A 24740-nucleotide genomic window follows, 5' to 3' on the forward strand; every position below is an offset into this window, starting at 1 on the left:
CCAGATCTGCTTCATGGGGTCGGCATAGTTCGTCAAAGGCGTACTAGCTGGGGGCCAGGGTGACCGTGCCCCCGCCTCGGTTCAAACAGGCTGGGGGCTAGCAATGTCTGTATCTGCCCCTCTATTTGCCCCCCCCCCCCCCAAACAAACAATGGGCCCCCATGGGCGTATGGGGCTCTGGCACTTATTCGATTGTCACGAGGCTCAAGAATCCCACGCCAGCTATTAACAGCTTCCAAAGCAGTCTTTGAGGGTCCTACACTGATCTCGGAGGGCCCTTCAATGGCGGTCAAGCGCCCACATTGACCTCTGAGAACCCACATTGACCTCTGAGGGTCCTCCACTGGCATTTGAGGGCCCCTAAACCGGCCTCAAGGGCCCAGCCGACGTCTGAGGGCCTCACACCGGCCTCTGGTGGCCTCATTTCTGTCTCTGGGGTCTCAAGACTAGCCTTTAGGTGCCTCTGAGGGCCCCGCACTGAATTCTGGAGACCCGATGCCGGCCTCTAAGGGTCTGCATCGGCCTCTGAGGGTCCATCTTGGCCTTAGGGGTCCAACGCCGGCCCATGCCGGTCTGTTACGGTCCCACACTGACCTCTAAGGGCCCATGCTGGCCTGTAAGGACCCACATTAGCCTCTGAGGGCCTTGCACTGGATTCTGAAGACCGATGCTGGCCTCAGAGGCCCATCTTGGTTTTTGAGGGCCTTCTGCTGGCCTCTGGGGTCCAACGCCGGCCCATGCCGGCATTTTAGGGTCCCACACTGACCTCTGAGGGCCTATGCTGGCCTGTAAGGACCCACATTAGCCTCTGATGGCCCAAGTCTCAAACTGCTCTTTGCAGGCCCTGTACTGGTCTCTGAGGGCCTTAACCCTCGCCGGCCGAGGGGGGGGGGTGCCGCCCCTCCATATAGTTTTTTTTCGCGATAGCTCCGAACACGCCGGCGATAGAGAGCTGAAGCTTGGCATACCTGACCTTTGAATCAAGCCGGATCTTTTGACACCAACCGCATTTTCGGGTCAGATCAGGTCACTGACCTATGAGGTCATAAGTGAACCTCTGCACGGTCTTCAGATGTCGCAACTTCGCAACGCCCTCACTGCCAGAGGAGATTTCACAGGGAAATGAACCTTGCAGGACCTATAGTATCCATTAGAAGTCTCACAACTTGTACATCTCGGATTTTCTTAAGGTCATATGAGGTCAGGTCATTTTCGTGACCTCACCATTAGGTATAAGTCAATGGGGATAAACTGAAAACTTTTTCTGGCGCCGGGAACGATCTCCAACTATCTCAAGGACACCGAATCGTGATTTCATGCACTCCTTGCAAGGTTCGATGCGTCACTTTTGCAATGTTGACCTTGCGCGACGTCATTTATGATGTTATAAGGGTCATATTAGTTTTTCGTCAATAACTACCGATCAAATTGAGCTAGCGAGTCGGGAAAGCCACCAATGGACTCAGGAAGACCTTCCGAATCGAAGGATATGAGACATGACCTCATTCGACCAATTTCGTGACCTGGGGACGCTGACCTGACCGTGACCCGAGGTCAACACTCTAAGTTTACCTCACCCAAACAAAAAGTATATCATTCGACGCGCCTGAGAGAGGATAACACGATGCTGGCAAAATCGCGGCTCTGTGGCTGTTTTTTTGCGAAGTTATTCACCAAAAATGGAACTGTGCCTTGAGGCACTTGACTTGACCTCAGGTCAACGGTTGACCTAGGACCTTAAAATCGGGTATCGATCTCTGCGTCTCGTAACGGCGCACACGCTCGTTTTTTCCGCGACGCGCTAGCTCCACCTGGGGCAAAACGGCGAGGAGGGTCGTACCTGCTCCCCGCCCCCTCGGCCGGCGCGTATGTAGAAAACTTATAGGTCCGGGCCGGCGAGTGTTAAACGGCCTCTGAGGGCCCAGAACGGCCTCTGAGGGCCCAGACCGGCCTCTAAAAGTCCCGCACCGGCCTCTGACAGTCAATCAGCCCAGTTGCAGTGGTCGCTAATATAAAACCTCTTAAAAACGTTACAGGCCTGGCTGAGCCTAGCTGGGCCGTTCATGCTGATTTTTATAGGTATATTGAAAAGACTCGCTTTGCACATTTCACGCTTGCTCTTAATGAAAAAGCTGCTGGATGCCTCTGGAATTTGCATGGGTACCAACGGCTGCGGAGGACAGGGGAACGCGTCAATCAGTTTGAGTTTATGGACGGGACTCTCCCTGAAATTTAACTACTTTTATTTTTGGTTTTGTCTCGATTTTTTTTTTACCTCTGAGCATGTTTGCGAAAACAAAGTGGCCGAAATCCGAGGAGAAATTGGATTTTGGGGGTGGGTTAGGTTTTAGACCTCTGGGAGCCTGCCCCCCCCCCCCCCACTTTCGAAAACGTTCCTACGCCTATGATGCCAACTTCCAGTCTGGAATCCTTGCTGTGAATTTTGTCAGATTTCACAAGATGACATTCGTAGGTCCAATCCGAAGTATCAAGTAAGAGCCCATTTACAACTGGAATCTAATTAAAACTAAAGTTCTAACCTGCATTCTTGTGATATGCACTGAGATTACCGATCTAAGTAGGAACAGAACACTCAACTCCATCTAACTGACCCATCTGCATGTGCGCTGGCGGTGGAACCTGCGCGATTAACAGACCTGAGAAGAGGACGCTAGCTATTTTCCACCAGATGACGCCACCTCCGTGTATGTATTGAGACCGACGACTGATCGGGGATCATAGTCTGCCACTGGTGCCCAATGCCACCACTGAGCCGATCGTCAACCATCGTGTGCGTCGTACGAAGCTGCCAAGTTCGGGTAATTATTATCACAACCTCTGGCGTGTGCCGCAACCTCTGATAGAAGCATCGAAATTCAAATCCTCTGTCAAAGGCATCACAACCTCTCACCTCCGACAGGAGCATCACAACCTCTGCTAGGGGCAGCACAGCACAACCGTCGAGAGATACATCACAACTCAGCCTCTTATAGCAGCATGACGTCCACCAATTAGGGGTGTTCTACTTTATTTGATTAGCATTTAATTCCGTTTCTTCAAGCTTGTCGGACTTCTCGATGAAAAGTTTTGAGTAGAAGCTTCAAAATCAAAATAGAAAATTCTAAAGGCAGATAAGAGGGACACCCTCATAGGTGGCACTTCGTTTTTTTTTTCTCGCATGTAGATACAGCTTTGAGGATTTACAGGAGTGGAAAACTTACCCCGGCCACGGCCGGGGTAGGTTCTCCACCTATGCTCAGGATGCAGACCTGGCTTTCCGTGGTCCAGAAGTGCAGGCAGCTCGATTTCGCCGAGACCCACAAAAACTGGACCATTCAGGACTGGAGATGTGTCCTTTTCAGTGACGAGGTGCCTTTTGTGCTCTCTAAGCCCGTAACTGCCAGAACGATCGAAATGTGGATCAACAGCAGCTCTGAGGAGTCCGCTGTCGAGTCGGTGAAGCATCTGCTGGGTACCGCGGGGACAGACCGTGACTGCTGATTACTATCTCAGGGAACTGCTGAAGAAGACTGCTGCCACAAAGATGCTGAATAAAAAGGCAAATGGTTCCAAACCAGAGTCAAACTTATGTCGGACATACCCAGGCCCATTTTCCAGCAAGAAAGGGCTCCAGCCTATCACAAAAGGAAGACCCAGGACTGGTGCCGAGCGAGGCTCCCAGGCCTCTGGAGTCTGGGATAAGGGGACATGGTCTGGCAACAGTCTGGACCGGTCACATATCCAAATTACCCGGACGATCGTCAGAAAAAAAGCTCAGCAAGCTTCCACTGGCTAGCTCAGAGGGGAGAATTTATAAACGGCATGGCGCAGTTTCAAAGGAGAGACTCTTGACAACCTGAAACGTGACACGCTAGAGTGCAATAGGCCGTGTATGCGACTGAATGGAGACTAGGGTAGGGTTGGGTAATTTCAACATGTGGGGCAATTTGAACATAGTGTGAATAACACAAAAATACGGAAAATTCATAAGTGGCATGACAATTACACCAATGAGAGAAATTATCGTAACTAAAAGGGCTATTATATGAACGGGGTTTTAAGTTTCAGGGAATGAAGATGTTGACGCACAGTGTAAACAATCAATTTTGCAAGGATTAACGCCTAACAACACGTCATTGCAACTTCATTGCAGCGCAAAATCTTGCATTGCTAGCGCCTAATACGCAACGGCTTTTGTTGTACAATGACCTAATCAGTGCCTTCAATCCACGAAATTTGCTTTTGAACCCTGTTTTTAAAAATGGCAAATAACTTTTAGCGTGGAGTTATTTGAAGTTTGAACATAGTGTGAGGATTTCAATGAAGACAGGGATAGCTCCGAAAAAACAACGCTCCCAGTTTTTTTTTTTTGCCAATATTTTCGACCCAAAGCAGTAGCAGATAAGTGATGCCAGTTTTATAAAATTTACGTATAATATCCGTCTATTGTCCGGCATTTTCGCTGATTTCCCGTCCAAAAATGTTAAGCTCAACTATTTGTTCAAATATGTCCGAAAATTATGCAGCTATCAACACTCAAAACCGTCATTTATATTGCTTATCATGTAATTTTACCAGCCGATAAGTGTTCATTATATTGAGAGCTTAACAAGCTTTCCATTCGCCAATCCATGCTACGCACGATTGCTTGATAAAAATGCTTAAGTGTGGCAGGCCATCGCCCAATGTTGTCCAGACTACTATACTTTTGTGCAATCAATTCCGAATTGGACATTATAAAGAATCGGAATTCCGAATGTCCAGAGGGGTGTTCACGGGCACCGCACACTGCTGCGTGCGGTGTGTGCGGTGCGTCCAGCAGGCGTGGGGGTAGGGGATGGGTAGGCGGCTCTGACGTCACGGCTGCGTGCGGTGGACGGTCCGCTGTGGCCAGTCCCGACCGGCCACAGCGATCGCTGTGTGCGGTGACGGAAGGCTGACGTAGGGACGCAGTAGGCGGAGCTTGGAGGCTGTGTGCGGTCCGACCGCACACAGGGCCCGTGAACAGCCCTCAGGTTCCGATTGGCACCACTATAGCAGATGAAGTAAGGTTTGGTAGAGTTTTTATCGAACGGAGATGATAGACGTTCTGTTAATTGAAGAGAGGCGAATTCTGTCAACTGACCGGTGTGCAGCGTGCAGATATTGATACTCTGCAACTGTTTTTTTGTTGTTGTGTTGATTTTTCAAATGAAGGTGTGTTTAGAATTGCTCTGCCTATTCGTTTATGGGTCAAACAACATCTGTGCTGGCGAGACTATCGTTTTTATGGCAGGTAAAGGCAGTTTGTTCAAATTACCCCACGGTGGGGCAATTGGAACACACCGTGACTTGGTGGAGAAGTGATGCTATGCTTTTCAAGGTATGCTCGGCTCGTCCAAAAATGAGGCTTGCATGGTAAAAGCAAGTGACACATGCGCTACTGAAACAGTTATTCTTCATCCAGGGTTGAGCTGGAATTCGGTACAACGGAGAAGACGTAAAAATATGTTCAAATTACCCCAAACTACCCTACATGTAGACCGTGAAATAAATTCAAGTGTTTTTAAGTTATTGTGGATTAAACAACGGCGCGTCAATTTCGGGACACCCTGTACAAACTATTTGGTCCCAATGTGCGGGTGGACTGTTCCATATGTTTCGCACTACTCTGAGTGATAGCGAATAGCAGAGGTAACGGAGCAAGAAAGCCCCAGAGAAGTGGATCAGTACATGATTCTTTCATATTGCTCAGCCCCGTGCGACGGCATTTCTTCTCGTTTGTTTGTTTGTTTGGGCGCGCCGACTGCAAGGTCATTTTGCGCCCATAACGGATATTTTACGGCTTTACTTACTTAAGTTTTATGACAAGGAAAGGAAAGTAACTGAGAAGTTGGCCGCACGGATAAAGGAAAATATGCTACCATAAATGGACCCAGCGCGAGTTATCTGAGATAAGATTTAGGAGAGGGGCGCAAAATGCCCGAGGTGGTGTGACGGCATCCCGGCAAGCCAGCGGCACATCAGCAGCACATGGGCCACTGTGAGTTGCTCCCCATTTCTTCTCGTATTGCTCCAACCCGTACGCATTCAGTATTTATCCACCCATATGCTACGCAGTACGCACTCCGCCCAGATCCCCCCCCCCCCCACACCGGTGTCCATCACCGGCCCTCAGCCCGGTCACCTGTTGCGTTTCCCTGTCAAACGAGCAGAGCCGGCGTCACACCGTATCCATGTATTGTGTGTTAGTCGGCGAGCGATGGTGCGATCACTTGGCGGCCTTCTTGGCCTCCTGCGAGCTCTGCGAGTCGCGCATGGAGCTGCGCCGGCGGCGAGCCTCCTTCTTCTTCTCTGTGGTCTCCTTGGCGCGCTGCGCCAGCAGGCGGGCGTACTCGGCCGCCTCCACGTTCCGCTTCTCGACGCGGCGCTTCTTGAGCGCGGCGCGGTGCCTCTTGCGCTGCAGGGGAGGCGGGGGGGTCAGTGGCGGGTGGAGGGGGCGGAGGGACAAGCGGGGGACGTGGTGCACGATTCTGGATAGAAAGCCGCGGCTGGAATACCTTACAGGCAGACACAGAAGCGAGAGCGTGAAAAAGGAAACAATTTTGTTGATCGATAGTGGAAAAAATGGACATGATGATTGAGATAAAAACAGAGCGCTCCGCCTGCCACGACAATAAATACGCACAAAACAAAGTCCAGCAATCTACAAGGCGCCCATTCCAGCAACGAAATATAAAGCAACTACATAACCGTTTACAAACACTCGGGCCAGCAGTCCGATACCATGTCACGTCCTTTGGCGGATCGAGATATCTTACACATTGGACGCTGTAGGGGGTATAATTTCCTAGTGTTTCTCAACTAACTACAAGTTACAACACTCTTTATTTCGTTTTCGTATGCGTTTGCAATTTATGAAAGCATTGTTGGTCATTAAAAAAACGATTTATTTTATCTCTATAAGAGAAAAACTTACTTTTCAGAAAATTATAGAAACTGCAGAGGCGAACAACGTAACGTCCCCAGTGCCGTCATTCCCATTGAATGAATACCCAAGATTGAATAAGCCATGCATACTGAGCACGTTACCGACGACCCTTGTGGCTTGTTAGCATAATTTTAGTGACAATCGGCGCACGTCATGGGCACGGGACAAGCTTAACCCGCGCGGGGCTGGGGGGGGGGGTAAATTTTACCCCCCTCGCGAATTTTTGCAATATCTCAAAAACGGCGGCGCGCAGCGACGCCAAACTTTCAGTACCTTTTCTCACATCAATTTGACACGTTCCCTGAAAATTTGAGCGAAATCCGTCGGAAATTTTTCAGAAATTGACGTTTTAGTGACGTCATGTTCGCCATTTACGCCTCAAAAACGACAAAATTTCAAACGCCGCTAACATCTTCATTTTTAAAGGAATCAAGACTTAACAAAAAAGGTTATACGTAATTCTACTTTGTTTATCAAATGGCTATCTCGGTTTTTTGAAAATTTTGGATTTTGGCCCAAATTTTTTCAAAAAACTGACTTTTTTGGGAAAATAATTATAAAATCCAAAATTTTGAGTGTATCGATAAAACCGGAATATATGTCAGAGAAGTGGTCTATGTGCACCTACATACCAATTTTTAGAAGAATCGGTTCAAAAATGTGGGAGTTATTCAAGATTTTATGACGTCACGACACACAAAAATTTTGAAAAAAAATGATTTTTTTGGAAGTTTTAGACCTCGTACGGAAACAGAAATAGCACCATTCGATTCGCCGTGAAAAACTGCATCAGATAGACACCTTTTTAGGCCTTAACAACCAACTTCAAAATTTGACCTCACTTGACCTGACCTTGACCTGACCTTGACCTGAAATTCATCCAGAGGTGGTCCATATCACTTATTGAGTGTGCCTATTGAATTCTATGAGTAAAATGACCCATAAAACATGTGTCGCACATGCCCTTTTCTATATTTTGTTTTTTGGTGACCTGACCTGACCTGACCTTGACCTTGACCTCTGAATGATATTGTATGCAACGAATATTGTCTTGGTAGCCTAAGAACACGTTTTGGGCAATCAGTCTCAGTCGATGACTCCATTCTTCGGCAACTACGGTGCAAGGCCGATACTGTAGAAACTTGCAATTTGTACCCTTGACCTGACCTTGACCTTGACCCCAAACTTTAAATTAAGTACATGCATAGATAACATGAATCTGGATTGGACACGAAATCCGATAAATGCAGAATGGGGCCGAAAATTTATCAGTAGGATCCTTTGTTTGTTTTCCGCGCGATCGATCTGCTAAAATTTACCATAACTTGCATTGGACGATGCATTATTTAAACATTTCAATTCAAACCGTATTATTTCGCAAAGTAATCAGAGCACAAGTATTTGTGGTTTACTTTTATTTTGTGATCATAATCGATTCAACATATTTTCCAATCAATTCAAGTGATTGATACTTAGGCATATGCGCTTCGTTTACAATTTCACGCTTTTTAGCTTATGGCTTACATTACAAAAGGAAACACGGTAAAGGAATGATGACTGGAGAGCCATTCAAACAGCAAAGCAAGGAATAAGAAGCGCTACTGCGGAGAAGACGAACAACAAGCGACAAGCGCGTTTTTTTTTCTGACAAAAAAAGACTCCATTCCAATGAAAACTCTACCACACAGGATCGAGACCTCAACCAGGAGCATTCCGGGGCAGCCAAGTTGCATAGACGGACTTCAAATGTTTTTTGCCCTCTTCTCGTTCAAGAGAGGAGCTGCAGTGCCCTCGGCCTTGTAATGCTGAAAATCTCGTCTCTTCGGAAAGGCCACAGTCACACAAAAATGCCTAATGCTCACATAATCGTAGCCAAGCGTCCACCTCTATGGTGCCCAGCTGAGGCCGTCAATTTGAGGAAGACTTACTTTGGTACCTAGTAACTATGCTTTGAAACGAAAGTTAACAATTTCAAGAAAACTGATGAAATTTTGGCGCCGTAAATTGGATACAGTACTAATCAGCGAGCCGAGGCACCATGGGTCGTCAGCACTGCAAGTTCACCGATACAGCTACAGGGTTCCTGGAACCATAGTAACACCAAGACGCCTTTTGGGGCAACAAACGAGCGAGCGCCAGAGTGAGCCATGTACAGAGTTAGGCTTTTGCGCTTTGCGGTCGGCGAGATACAGACTCAGGCGCACGCTCATAGGCACTGGTATAAACGGCTCTACAGAAGACCCGTTAACTACTCTAAAATGGCTCACGCCGGGTGAACTTCTTGCCCTCTACGCCAGAAGAACGTCGGAGCTGCTAGACTTTCCAACGGCTACTGGACGCTGCTAGGAGCTTACAATCACTGCATCGAGCTGTAGGAAGACGACGCGTGCCCAGAGTGCGAGGACTCGGACGAGGGAAGACCGTCACCCACTACTGGCTGGTCGGCTGCTCAGTTGCCCGCCCACTGCCCAGTGGTATCGAGAAAGAGGATTGTTTATACGATTGACTAGATTCAACCGTAGATGTGATTTCAGAGGACCCGAAGCGAACAGCTTCGTGGAGTGGCTAGGGCGGCTGGGACGCCTGTATGGTGGTAAGGTAGGAAGCCCAAGGACGAAAAACAGACTATCCTGTTCATTGCTCCTTCGACATGTAGCATGAACCAAAGACAACTGTTCTCTAAACAGCCTTCTGCCTAAGCGACTCCCAATCCGCCTTCGCCGCCTCTCTCCGCTACAGATCAGCCGTCCAGAGCCCCCTGCTGAGCTGAAGGATTCTCCGAGGACTGTCAGCCGGCCACCTCAGCATGGGTGTCCTCGCGCTGCGGCCTGGAGTGCGATGTGAGAGTCGATGTCATTGCCAGGAAAACGAGCGATGTCGACCAGAATCGAGTCCCGGTGGACCTCTAGACGGCCCACGGAGACGCAGCCGCACACGAGGGCCCGCACCATCCAGGCATGGCTGGCCGGAAGGCACAGACAGCTGATGGGATCACTGCTATCACCAGCTATCACTGACAGCGACAGGACGGTTCCTGCGGTGGATGTCCACCGGCTCCGAACCGGTCAATGGCGGAGTGCGAGCACTGCAACGACCGCCACTGTTGAGCGGCACCCGGCTGTCGGGAGGATTCAAGTCCACCTGCGTTGCTCGGCGCTACTATATGCACGTACTCGACGTGTCACAGTTTGGAGGGGGCGGAAAACGGCGAGCGTACCCTTTCAGGCGTGAGGCGAACATGCTCATTTGCCATTAATGTTTTATGTTGTCTGCGTATTTCGCCCTATCTCCACTCGTTGTGGCGTCTTGTAACCACTGCATAGCTAATGAACCACTTGTCAATGTTGCAATATACGGTTCTAATAAAACCCGTTTTTATTTATTTCTAAAGAAATATGAGCAAAAAAACATCAAAACGTCGGAGCAAAGGTATTGCCATTCAAGCGGCAGCCCAAACGGCACATGAACTTGTTTTGTTTGACTTGTTTTGACAGAAAAATAGTCTATTCCCCATTCCGAAAATTTCGGCCCCATTCTGCATCAGGATGATTTCGTGTCCAATCCAGATTCATGTTATCTATGGTACATGTTTTTAGTTGTTCGTGATGAGATCTTTCGATTGGCGTTTGATTTTTCCAAATCGGACCATTAGTTCGGGAGATAACAGGGGGGTAAAATTTACCCCCCCCCCCCCCCAGCCCCGCGCGTTCGGCTGGAGACCCCAGCCCCGCGCGGGTTAACACGCGCAGTGGAAGGGTTGCGAGTACTACGCCCAGTGGAAGGGGGGGGGGGCGGATGTCGCCCCCCCCCCCTAAGATCTCAGCTCCCACTGGAGCTAGAAAGACTAAATTTGGAGGGTAGGTGGGGGCCATGGGGAACTCTGTTGTGTGTGAATTTCATGACCCTAGGTCAATAGCTTCAAGGTCAAATGAGGTCAAATGTGGTCAAATCTGCCATATGAGCGACTTTTTTGCGTTTACACGCCGATATCTCAAAAAGTTACCGGCCGATTTTCTTTTTTCTTTCACTATACGAAAGAACAAACATTTGTGAGTATGTAATGTGAATTTCTAGATAATCCAGCGATAAATATGGCAGTTAGAAGCCTGCTAAGGGTAAAATGTCGCCGGCTGAATCGGGATCGGCTGACGCGGGAAACGCGGCAATCACAATTTTGTGTTTACACACTCATAACTCAAGTTGTTACCGGCCGATTTTCAAAATTCTTTTACCATATGATTGCCCGTACATTTCTCAGTCTTCTCACCGAATTTGACGCGAATCTAATATAATCAGCGGTAAGGAGCGCGATGTAAAGACGGAACCGTCCCGCCCCGGCACAGTCTACAATTCAGGCGGCGCGTAACGGCTAGCGCCGGCCGCCGCGCCGCCGCGGCGGCAGGATGTTTGACTTTACACCGTTATTACTAGAAAAGTTGTGAACCGATTTTCTTATTTTTTGCACGAGAAGATCTGCAATTCAATTCTGGACAGGTAGCCGAAATTTCACATTAATATTATGTTTGCGGCGCGAGTTATTGGCGAAAAACAGGAGGGGTGGGCGAAATCCGCCCCCCCCCCCTTCCACTGCGCGTGTTAACAAAGGCGCTCCTCTCCGCAGTCGTCGCCGGGGCCGCCTCACCTGCAGACGAGCGGGGGTGATGAGGCGCTGGATCTTGGGCGACTTGAAGCGCTGCTTGGCGTTCTCCTTGCCCTCCTTGGCAGGCAGCGGCCGCTTGAGCACGTACTGACGCACGTCATCCTCCTTGGTCAGGTTGAAGAGTTTGCGGATGTTGTTGGCACGCTTGGGTCCGAGCCGGCGCGGTACGGTGACGTCCGTCAGTCCGGGGATCTCCTGTCGGACCCGAGCGACAGAGCGCGTCAGCAGGGGGACACAGCGGAGATAGGGAGCACGGACTACAGCATCAGCGAACCGCTATCCTGCTACACTAGATACCGCCAGCCATATACCCAACCATCCTATGCCCAGCAGCTGATGACACTAGTTACACTTTAATCTTAACCAAAAGACCGAAAAGCGATTCTCTAACCGGCTGTCCAGTGTCCATACATGTTTAGCCCAGCCCAATGAAACTGATGCAAAAGTCCTGACCACTGATCGCGCCCGCCGCTGACGCACCTGCTCGCCCTTCTTGACCAGCACCAGGGAGATGACGGAGAGGGTGGCGTCCACGATGCAGCCGCGCACAGACTTGCGCTTGCGGTATCCCTTCCTGCGCGGACGGAAGCACGAGTGGCCCTTGCTGAGCAGCAGGCGCACACGGTCTGTGGACAAATTAGTGTGCATTGCATTCAGTAACTGTTTCTCGCTGCCAAGTACAGTCACTGGGAGCTATAAAGACTAGGCGTGACACATATAGACTTGCACTGCACACCATAGCTGGCATCTGTTATATAAGATTTATATGCTGCACACTTCATATGCTAAAAACGTGGAAATATAGAAGCATGTCATAATGACTATGTAGGGGAGACTGGGGCTAGTTGGTGCCAGGGGTATAAAGTTGGGAAGGAGGGGATATTTCCAATACTTCTTGGCAGTTGGCGTTCAAACTTATTTTGCGCATGCACAGTAACGCCGTCTGTTTGTCAACCTGGGCCTCGTTTCATAAAGCGAGTCCGTAACTTACGCCGGTTTTTGGTCTTTTATTGCAAGTGCATGTGAAGCGATGACGATAGTTTGAATCGTTGAATTTATTTATCTTGCAAGCAAGAACAGAAGGGAGAAGGTGAAATAGATTTATCGCTTCACATGCGCTTGCAATACAAGCCCCAAAACCGGCGTAAGTTACGGACTCGCTTTATGAAACGAGGCCCTGGTGTCAGCGCGTCCTGAGGTAAGTGCTGTTAATATTCGCTAAAAATGTGTTTTCAGGTACTTAAAGTGATTTCCTTGCTTTGAAAATATTCTCTTCTAGTGTCATTGATAGTGGAAACATTGCAAATTCGCTACGCCTGAGAGACCTGCGGACATTTTGGCCATGAGTACACTCTCAACCGTTCTTCGCCAAATCATTGTGAAGTGGTCACGTGGTTCCAAAATAAAAATGGCGCTTCGGGGTTAGTAAGGGCCAGGTTGATGTGGGGCAGGTTGGGTAAGTTTGTCAACAGCAAGTCGAGGGAGAAATGCTTGCAGTGTGAAGATTGGGCACATGTGCTCTGCACAGGGGGCAGCAGAGTCTTCATCTTTCAAAACTGTTACTTGGACAGCGAATTAGTGAGTTTGGTGGTGCATTTTGTAAAAGCATCTGAAGCTGGGCATACACATTTTGCGTTTCTTTTTTTCTTGTTTGCCGCAGGAGTACAGCAAACTTTTGCGTTTTGTCATTAAATGTTGATAAACATGTCCGCATGGATTAGCGATGATTGTTCATGTGAAACATACCCCGGTCTCCCCTACCAAACGATAAAAACAGCCAGTAGGAAGTACGTGAGTCGAAAAGCCTGGGTTAACCCTCGCCCGTATATGGGGGGGGGGGGGGAGGTCGAATGGACACCCCCTCGGTTTTTCGCGAATAACTCGCGTAAAAAACGGCCGATCGCGACGTAACTTTCAGTACCCTCGCGTCAATCAATTTCACACATTACCTGAAAATTTCATGACCCTGATCCTAATAACCTTTCACCTACTTTTCGAGACTATGTTTGGCCGGAATCACGATTCGGCGTATGTCGGCTCGCATTAACAGCGAGTTTGCAGTCTTTTTTCGTGGTTCCAAGCGTTCAAACATGTGATATGATGTTGCCCCCATGCATTAGGGTGGGTGTCAAGGTCACCTGAAGGTTAGGTCAGGTCATTGACCTTTGGTGACCTCGGTCCACTTTTTCGAGCTTTACATGTTTCTAAGCCAGTTTTTCGAGCTGAATTCGAATTTAGCAACCATATGAAGGTTTACGAAGTAGTTTTGGTGCCTTTGTAACATGTTACGATGTTACAAAGCTGTCAGAGGCGGTTGACACCTACTACGAATATCCGGCAGGACCCCTACTGGTTGACCTGACCTGACCCGACCTGGCCTAAATGAATGAAGACATCATCCGTGATCACAACTAGCATGATATTCGTGATCAACACCCCAAATAACCCCATAGCAGCCACATTTTACGACTTTCTTCTTTTGGGTCATTAACCTGACCTGGAAGGTCAACCAATGACCTAAGACCTTAAAATTGGGAATCATCGGCTTCCTCTCGTCACGGGCAACACGCTCGTTTTTTCCGCGAAGCTCTAGCTCGATCAGGGGCGAAACGGCAAGAGGGTCCAACGGACCTCCCCCCCCCCCCCCCTCCGTTCGCGGCTGAAAAAAAAAACACCAATACGGGCGAGGGTTAAAGGGACCCTCCCACCTTAACATTAGATTTGAGTTGAGATAGCCAAAATGGGGTCCCTGGCTCACAATTACCGGTTTCGGCACTCACAACATCGAGAAATGCCTTAAATCGGAAATATTGAATTTCAAAATTGCAGCATTTTGATTCAGAGGGGCTAATGGATAGGAATACCCCTCTGAATGTGTGACGTCAGCGCAGATATCTAACGATTTTTAAATGTTTGACTAAAACGTTTTGTAGCACGCGGTGGTACAGTGTAAAATTTTTCCGGTATTAGCCTGGAAAATCACAGTTAATGAAATCTGCTAATTTTTCATCCTGGCTCATAATTTTCATCTTTCAACACAAATGCACCAAATCCTTATTCAAATCGGTTAAAATGTCCCAAAATAATGTTAGAAGGTTAAAAACTGCACCTATCATGAAAACCACAAAAAATATACATGATAAATTATACGCACCTTCCTTTCCAATCAGCAATGATAGTAATGACACATGGAAATATCTCAGCACAGTGTATGTATCATGCGCTTCGTGATTGCCTCGATTAAAAAAAGAAACAGAACAATAAAAAGGTGTAGGTAAGTGCAGATAAATACACTCGATAATACAATATTATCAATCAAATAATGTCTAAAAATTAAAATTAAATTAATTTATTGCTTTTGTATAAACATTCCCTGAAGAATTGCATTAAACTAGTTCTACAACCGAATGATGAAATTGGGATGAAAAAGCATTAAAAATGCCAGGCTGAGGATGAAATTTTCCAGGTAACCGCGGGGATCTCTCACGCCTTCATGAAGTTTCCAAATCATCTGCTGTTTGGATTAGCATGTTAAATGGATCGTTCTCCATGTTTGCTGAAGATATAATCGAAAAATATTGAATATTAGGGAAATTATAGCTGTTTTCTTACAGAGTGTCCGAGGATGAAAAATTCTTCGATTTTTAGTCACCAGTCGAGAATGCTTGTAGGGAGTCTAGTCAATATTTTTATGACTGTAATGCATTTTTTAGAAGATAAGACACTGGACTTCGTTATAAGATACATACAAACTCTTAGATTGCTGTTGATATAAAAATATTGCCTTTCGAAAATGAACAAAAATTTCATCCTCGGACTGGTGTCCAGGCTGCAACATGGACGCAAGCTATCTCATGATTTGATGAAAGATATGGCAAATACTATACATATGTGACAGCCTCGATCATTTTTGAACTGTGTGGTGCAAGTTTCTTCCGATTTGATGCCATGCAGGCTGGGTAATGTCTCGAGGGAAATTGCACCTCTTACGGTGTCGGGGGCCGGGTTCGGTTTAATGCAACGCAATTATTAAGTAGCCGCATTTGCTGGCGCCAGCGTGACAAACTACGGCGCAAACAACGCGTCGCGTGCCTTCCGTTTTCAGAGAGGGTAATGATCAGGATATAAGCAATATAAGCAACGTAATGATAATGCGTCGCTGGGTAGCTCTCTGAAACCTGGTAGGTATTTTTATTTTCAGAATTATTTTAATTTTACATTGTGAAGAAGTTTTTCACCTTCAACTCGAGCACTATCCTCTCTGATCAGAGAAGATGGTGCTGATTGTTGCCCATAACTTGTGAATAATGACCATAGGTCCATACTGATACGATGAAATTTTAGCCCATTTGCTTATATTTTCAACGTGTGCCCATCTAAAACAATGTTTCTGCATTTATTTGATGAGTCTGTCCTGATTAGCATCTTTTCAAAAAACTGTCCCCATTTCTGCTTGTACCCGGATACCTTCTTACCCAATGACTCGGATATGATGATATCAGACATGCAGTCTTATCAAACCATGTGCTAGGTAGCTAATTTTGAGAATGAATTGACTGCAGGAATATTCATAAATATGTCACTTACTGTAGATCATTCTTATTACCTATGAATAAGACAGCAACTTGAACTACATATCTAGCTGATCAAAAAGGTGGATGAATGACCTCGGCTTGGATGGTGCACTGAACCACCAACCATGGTGAAGATTTCCATAGTATCTGTTCAAAAATCATCATTGCATGTTAAGATCGGTCAATTTTTTTCATCACTGACTGGTAAAAAACAAAACTTTTTTCATCTGCACAGGTAACGGTGAAGTAAAAATTTTACACTGCGGTGGTATATGCTGCTTTGCGCGCAACAAGTGCCGCACTTTCAGCTGCCAAACTATTGCTTCCAAATAAAGTCGCTAGGAACAGGGGAGATCCCAAAAAGTCAACAAAAGTAAAAGTCTAATATCTTGAAAACCGGTGAATATTTTTCGGTGAAATTTGGTAGATATTCGTTTTCGCTCTTTCTGAACCGAGCGACATCACTTTCATGCCAATTCATAAACTTTTTTGAAGGTGGAACGGTCCCTTTAAAGTAGGTGCCCATTGTACAACTAATGTAGTGTTCTTATGACATAAATAAACCAGGAGTTAAAACTTGAACTAAAAGGATCGACCAACCCAGATCCCCCCCCCCCCCGGTATACGCTAGCTGTTGTAAAATAAACAATACTGGCGAGGGTTTAATCAAAATAAACAATTGTAACTTTCATTTTGTCGAGCACAAATCATTGTCAATTACTGTACGACCATCACCAGCCGCCCAGAACTCACTGGTGGTAAGGACTCCCTGCTTCATGGGGAAGCCCTGCTTGTCATTGCCGCCCGTGATGCGGCACACGTAGCCCTTCCACTCGTCGCCGATCGAGTCCATATCCACGGTGGCGCCGATGCGCTTCTCGTAGAAAACGCGCACCTTCTTCTCATCGTCAATTTCAAATAACTTCTGAGACCCCTGTGCGGGGTATGACACGTTGAGCTGAAAAAGAAGAATGCAATGGTCAGCATGATGGAACATTATCATAAGGTCAACCTAATTCATATTTAGGCTTACTCTCAATGGGGATGTCAAATTACAACCATCCCCCAAAAATATTACTACATGCAAGCTTCTTCACAATAGCAAAAATAAATGCAATGATAAAGGAACAGCTTTGCATAAATTGTCACAAGCTTACATTCATGTTGATGTGGTGTCAAAAGAGGAATTGAACCCAAATGGAGAAATGAGGGCAATGATGTGAGCTGAACAAGTTAAGAGCATTGATTCATGCTGATGGAAGCTCAATGCATAATTCTAGTCAGGACAAGCAAATTAGGCATCAATACTTTTCAGAGGAACATGCCCTCGTGAGTATGACTTTGTGAAGGATTCTAATAACATGAAATTATGGAATAATTGTGACAAATACAACCATATGGCAATTTTAAAGAGTTCATCTGAATTAAACCAATTTCTTTGAAATGGAATTACACCAATCACAAAAAGTAATCAGCATAACACAAAGCATTGTTGAGGCTGAAATTGGTTTGGTTGCCTGGAGTATTATGGGATAGAAAACACTCAAATGGAGCCTGACATTTAAAAATGCAAGCAATTACTTTTACATCTAATTTCATTTGCCTAATTTATACCTAATTTAAACAAGCTTGGGTGCAATGCCCCTTACAATGCAAAGCACTACAAGTTTAATCAGATCTTGCAGCTGCATGAAGGAGTTGCAGCCCTTCACACTGTGGTGTGCAGATTTAGCATGGATGAATGGTCCTAACATGGCATTGTGCAGACAATGCCTCCAATGCCTCCACTGTGATACCACAATGCTGTACAAAAAGGCATTGGAATGAGGAGTTGCAATAACCACAACATGTTTTTCATGGCCTTGGAATACCAAAACATATTTTTTATAAATATTAATCTCTAGTGCACTTTCCTCCTTTTCCCTGAAACATTTTTTTTTGTCACCATTAGGAGCAGCTGAATGATGGATTTGTGAATATCATCTCTTTGACTGGTCTAATGTCTTACCCACCACCAATCTAGCTGGATATCTGTACCAGCCTGCATCAAAAATGACTTCTACCAATTCACTGTGCTACAGAGACATCCTCCTTTATGATAGAAAAAAGGAATAAAAGGCATCTATTTTCTAACCAGCCAATCAAGTGCTTCACTCATTTGATAAGTATTTATGTCACCTCTGCCAGCACTTGCTCAGCAGCACCCAGATAGGCTGCACACCACAGCAAATCTGGTGCAATTTCCCTGCAGTTGCACCACAGGGACACATCCAACCAGTGAATTTCTTTTCAGCTTAAAGTGACTATCCCACCTTAACACAAGTTTTATGCTGAGATAGCCAAATTGGGGTCCCTGGCTTGCACTTACTGGTTTGGTCACTCACAACATCAAGAAAGGCTTAATTTCACATAGATCACAGCACAAAAATGCAATTTTCTAATGGATCTTGCATAATCTGAATGGTAAAAACAGGGCAACTCAGGAGATTTGATCAAAGTTCTTGAAAATTTCAAATTCACTTGTGCAGAGCATGTGACTATGACTAAGATTCTGACTTGCGCCGTGGAAGACGTAGGGAGGGAAAACTTCCGGTATTAGTAGAGTAGACATCACACGAAGGTTTTCCAGCCAAGGAGAGGCGCCATACCCCCAGGTGCTTCTTTCGGTATTCTCTTAGCAGACGTCACCCGAGCTGCCATATCCAGTTAGGTAGGTTGGTAGGTTAGGTTGTAGGTTGGTAGGTTAGGTTGGTAGGTTAGGTTGGTAGGTTAGGTTGTAGGTTGTAGGTTGTAGGTAAGGTTAGGTCAGGTTAGATTATGTTTTGTTATATATTTAACCGTGAAAAGACAATTGTTGCGCACATGAGACGTAGATATGGCAGCTCGGGTGACGTCTGCTAAGAGAGTACCCTTCTTTCTAGGAAAACCTAAACAAACCTAACCCAACCTAACCTAACCTGACCTAACCTACAACCTAAAAACCTACAACCTACAAACCTACAGACCTACCCTACAACCTACCCTTGAAGGTCACATGATCGGATACAGCTGTGTGCCATAGCTCATGCCCTTTCACTTCCTGTTTTCACCAACCACCCATAACCTGGCTTGGCATCAAAATTTTGACAGCTTGATGCGGGGGTTGAACGAAATAATGTGGTATGCATTGATCAGCCATGAGTATTAAAAACCTGAAATGTAAGGGGCTTGGTATTCATACCAAGCCCCTTACAAGTTTTACCCATCTAGTTAAGATATAATAGATATATATTGATTCAACCAGAGGCCTGTTTCACTAAAAACTTGCAATTGCAAGTGTTTGAACTTTACAATTCATAAGTATTTTTGCAAACTATGTAAAATCGGATTTCACTAAACTTCATCACCAGCGGCACCTCCGATAAAAAGAGTTTGCAAATAAACTTGTAAACAGTAAAAATGTTTTTAATCAAGAACTATAACATGTTACAGATATTGCTTCTTTTTATCGGATTATGTCTAGTAGCCATGTCAAAAAATGCATGAATAAATTATAAATACTGATGCTGTTTCTGAATGGTATAAATGATAGTTCACAATATCTTATTATTGAAAGGAAACAACATGTAAAACATGTGATAGCAGAAGACTGTTGAATGCAATTATGGCGCTCGAATGACAAAACATGACGATATTTATTTATTGCTCGTAGCTGGTTCGTAGGGATTGTGCAAAGTTAAAAAGAGCATATAATGACTCAGCATAGCATACTTGTTTAAAATAATTGATTGCTTTGCATCATTGCACAAAAAGTAATAAAATTTCGAACGTAAGAGCCACTGGAATTTCGGGTTTGTAAGTACAACGTTTTCTTTCAAGTTTTCGGTCTTCGTGAAACAGAAAGTTTGCGATTTCGATGTTTCTTACAAACTTTTTTCTTGTAAAAAAGTTGGTAAATTTTAAACTCAAAATTCATGCTCGGAGGTTTCGTGAAATCCAAATTTCAAATGTTGGTAATTATTTCTTTTAAACTCAAGTTTTTTCGGTACCTAAATATTTACTTTAGGACCGGCACACTTTTTCAAAGGGAAATTTTCGACAATCTTCCATTATTTGACATCCTAAATCAAGAAATGATACTTACATGTCACCAAAACTGCAAAAAGTCACACAAAAACTTGATAAAATCCAGCCATCTCACCCCGTGTCACGTAACGTACACCGACAAAATTATACGAATGCGGCGATTACGATATAAACAACGTGTTTGCGCCGTTGCCATTTGCGAAAAGGAAAAATATGTGCACGTTTAATGCAATGAAAATGTCATAATACCAAAAAAATACATATTGGCGAAATTCAAATGGTTAAAAATTGGGTGATATGGGGTAGGATAGCAAATTAAACACGGAAAAAATTATCAGAACATAACCTAACCTTACCTAACCTGACCTACTGATATTTGCCTACCCGGGGATAAGGAAAAAGTTGCTCGCATGAATAGATTGCAAGCAATGGTAGGTCAAATATTTTTAGGTTAAGTGATTGTGCATTAGGCTTCAGGCCTTCGGCCTGAAGCCAAATACACAACCACTTAACCTAAAAATATTTGACCTACCATTGCCTGTAATCTCTCCTAAGGCATTGCCTTCGGCACTGCCGCTGCTTCGCGTCGAGAAATTTCATGACGTCACTTTCATCACAGTTGAATAGCATCGTTAATATGTATTCACTAAACGTTGGAGCGCAGTGCGTGGCCGGTGGAGTACGCAGTCGGTGGGATCTACGGCGGTGACGGTAAATATTGTATTGGTGCATTTTAACTTGTTTGTGCCATGAATGACTATCAGCTATGAAATCAAAAGGTCAAATTATGTCATGCGATATGCTTTTTACTATCACTTGGGGTTCGCGACGAAAGTAATGGCTGCCGGTCCTAAAGTAAATAAATACCGTTTTTTCTTTGTAATTACACACTTTATTTGTTAGTGAAACAGGCCTCTGATGAAAACAGCTCTTATCCAATAAAATCCCAGCTACGGTCTGGGAACGTGGCACATATGCGACGAAACATGCGCGGGCGCAGACCATACCACTTCTCAAAAAGTTCCAAAGCCAAATAACATGTCAATTACCGTTAAACAACAAATATTGAAAACGGAAACTAAATAAGTACAAATGGCAACAATAATAATAAAAACAAGGACAATACCCACCTTCATGTTCGACCACCAGCGCCGTCAACGGTGGTAACCGGAAAAAGGATCTTCATAGAGCTGATACAAATAAACGACAATTGTTCGCTAAATGTTACGATTTCCCACAGAATGCTAAGCAATGCATTATAAATATTGATACACTAATTTTAGATCTCCTAATGGACAAATTTTGCATGTGTGAAAGATCAGTCAAAGGAAAAAATAATAGTGATGTTCGACAGGCACAAGGCCACTAAATAAAAAGCATTGATTACCAATCGATGTAAAATGGTGAAGTAACTTGACTGAATTGTCCTCATGTGGGTAGGGCATCTTGGGGTCCAGAACCCCTTTCCAAATAAATTTGCTTCCGTAAAACCTGCTAATGTTAAAAGTGATGGATATTTGGGTCATCCCCCCACAAAAAAAAACTTGAGAATGTGACGGAGCCCATGATTTTATATCGTTTTTCCAGAGATATAGGTCAGAGTCAAAGTTCAATGACCTGCCTAGGCCTGAAAATGTGCTTGATGTCACAGGACCCGGCTTGAGTCAAAGGTCAATATGCTAGCTTTCAGCTCTCAACCTCCAACGGGCTTCGAACAATCCGCGGCCGAGCAATCGTGAGAAATCGGTGGTAGCACCCTAGCCAATCCTATTACGTCCTATTGGCTTATTGCATTGCTTTATCAATATGCTGGTGTTAGTTTCTTCGGATGGTGGGATATGATGGGTCTGGATTGCTGCTTGTGAGGCCTGTGGCGTCATCTCTGTATTTATTCTTATGAACAGATCCAGATGTCGCCACTGGTGGGCGCCGAAAGCACTATCCGGCAGGCTACGGGTCAGAGCTGGATATGAGTGGACAAGTGGATACGCAAAAATTGGTAGGGTGTGGTCAACCACCTCCCTCTCCCCTGCATCTGGGCAAAGGTTAAAGATCAGGACAAATTACAAGCACAGTTTTGTAACATATGAACTAAAAACTGCAAAACTGGCCTAATTTTAGTGACCTGAGATCAGATGTCAGGTCAACGAACCTGAACTGCTGGGGTTTTAGTGTCAGAAACCACCTTACTGCCTTCAGTTCATGCATGTCAAATTTCATTATAATATCTCCAAATCTACCAGAAATATAACCATTTGAAAGACTAAAAATACAGGGATCATTCTTATGACGTCACAGACACAGTAGGCACTCTTAGCATTTGTAGGTATCTTCAAATTAGTTGAGAGCATTATCTATGATACATATCCATCAGGGGCGTAACTTTATATCTCTTTGGGGGGGCTTGAGCCCCCCTGTGCTGAACTGAGCCCCCCTGGGAAACTTAGAGCCCCCCCCCATTTATTAATTTTTAAGTCTTGACAAAACACACACACAAATACGTAGTAGAACACTAACATCCAGTTTCTCCATTTTCAATCATATACATGAGTTTCCAGGTTTGGGGATGATCATGGACTTGTAAACACCCTAAAACCCTTCCCCGTATAGGGGGAGAGGGTCGAACGGACCCCCTCGGTTTTTCGCAAATAACTCGGCGTAAAAATGTCTGATGGCGACGAAACTTTCAGTACCCTCGCGTTAATTAATTTTACACCTACCCTGAAAATTTCATGACCCCTACCCAAGTGGCCTTTGACCTGTGGCCTACTTTTCGAGACCATGTTTGGTCGGAATCGCGATTCGGCGTATGTCGGCTCGCATTATAGCTGCACGTTTGCAGTCTGTTCGTGGTTTCAAGCGTTCAAACATGTGATATGATGTTGCCCCATGCATTAGGGTGGGTGTCAAGGTCACCTGAAGGTCAGGTCAGGTCATTGACTTTTGATGACCTCGATTCACTTTTTCGAGTTTTACTTGTTTCTACTTTCTAGGGTAGTTTTTGGAGCTGAATTCGAATTTGGCAACCATATGAACACTTACGAAGCAGTTTTGGTGCCTTCGTAACATGTTACGAAGCTGTCAGAGGTGGTTGACACCTACTTCGAATACCCGGCAGGTACTGGTTGACCTGACCTGACCCGGCCCGACCTAGCCCAAATGCATGAAGACATCATCTGTGATCAAAACCAACGTGATATTCGTGATCAGCACCCGAAAAAGCCCATAGCAGGAAGCATCTTTATGGGAGCATTTGGCTCCAAAGAGCCGAAGAGTGTACCTAATTGTTTTTTATGTGAAGCCGAAGGGCTCAATTTTTTCATATGCAGGGCCACTTGACTTGGTGATAAGATCTTAGGTGCTGTGGCATCAAACTTGTTACACGGGCTGCAAAATGTATGTGTTTTAGAGCTGTTTCGCCAAGTGATTTTGCCAATTTTCGCGGGGCTTCGCGCCGCCAATTCATACTCGAGTCAAAAAGAGATCATGAGTTGTGACTATAAATAAAGCACCCTCACACGCAAGTATCTATGCATTACCTATCAGACTGTTGGTACACGTTAACCCGCGCCCCACTGGGGTCTGCGTATAACACGCCCTACTGGGGGGGGGGGGGGCTATTCATAGCCCCCCCCCCCCTCCTAACTCCGAAACTACTGGGCCGATCGTCAAAATTCAAACGGCGTCTGATAGCCCCGGAAAAATTGTCGAGCGAAACCTAATTTCATTGACCTCGAGGTCACCGATGACGTCACAGGTCAGATCAAAGTAAAAATTATTAGCATTTTGGCTTCTTCACGTTTTGGGCTCTGGCCGCCGTCTTACCAGTCAGATCAGGCTCATTTTTGTTTCCCCACTCGTGAACAGATGCTCTAGATACCTTGAGGGTACCAAACTTGTACTTTGATTTTCAGGTCAGGGTCAGGTCATCACAGGTCACGGAAATATTATATCATGCGTCGGTCACGTGACATATGTTTTATGGTCCATTTAGGCCATAGATTTCGAATTTGATGTCGTCTGTGTCATTCGAGGTCATTTTGAGTCAAATTTAGCTTAGGTCAGGTCACTTTCAGGTCAAAAAAGGTCAAATTTTGAAGTTAAAATTTTTCAACAAAAAAGGTATCTATTGGATGCAGTTTGAGCTCAGGAACACGATGGTGCTATTTATATTGGCGTACGATGTCAAACTCGTGCTGAAAAATTGATTTGAAAAATTAATAATTGTTAATTTTTTGCAATAATGCGTATAACTTGGCCATTTTTGAAGATATTTAGCTAAAACTTGGTAGAGTTAGTCATAATAATGCGTTCTATCACATATATTCCGGTTTTTTCGAAAAGTCAAAAAGATTTTGAAAAAAATGAAAAAATATAAATTTTGAATTTTATTATATAAAATTTTCGAAATTTTCAAAATTTCGAAAATCCGAGATAACAGTTTGATAGCGCAGTCTATTCTGAGTCCTCT

At 45.2% G+C, this 24740-nt stretch overlaps 1 protein-coding gene across 1 annotated transcript; it reads right to left on the reverse strand.

The window, feature by feature from the left end:
- Positions 1–6195: 6195 nt before the first annotated feature.
- Positions 6196–21843, reverse strand: LOC122372766 (40S ribosomal protein S6-like). The gene is made up of 5 exons (XM_043350323.1): positions 21400–21843; positions 16958–17162; positions 12111–12256; positions 11613–11825; positions 6196–6439 (listed from the first exon to the last, which is right to left on the reverse strand). The coding sequence occupies exons 1-5, from the start codon at positions 21403–21405 to the stop codon at positions 6251–6253; spliced, it is 759 nt and encodes a 252-aa protein (XP_043206258.1). The 5' UTR covers positions 21406–21843; the 3' UTR covers positions 6196–6250.
- Between the last annotated feature and the right edge of the window lie 2897 nt (positions 21844–24740).

The sequence above is a fragment of the Amphibalanus amphitrite genome, unplaced genomic scaffold, assembly GCF_019059575.1.
Source record: "Amphibalanus amphitrite isolate SeventyFive unplaced genomic scaffold, NRLGWU_Aamphi_draft 001398F_arrow, whole genome shotgun sequence".
Taxonomy (NCBI): Eukaryota; Metazoa; Arthropoda; class Thecostraca; order Balanomorpha; family Balanidae; genus Amphibalanus; species Amphibalanus amphitrite.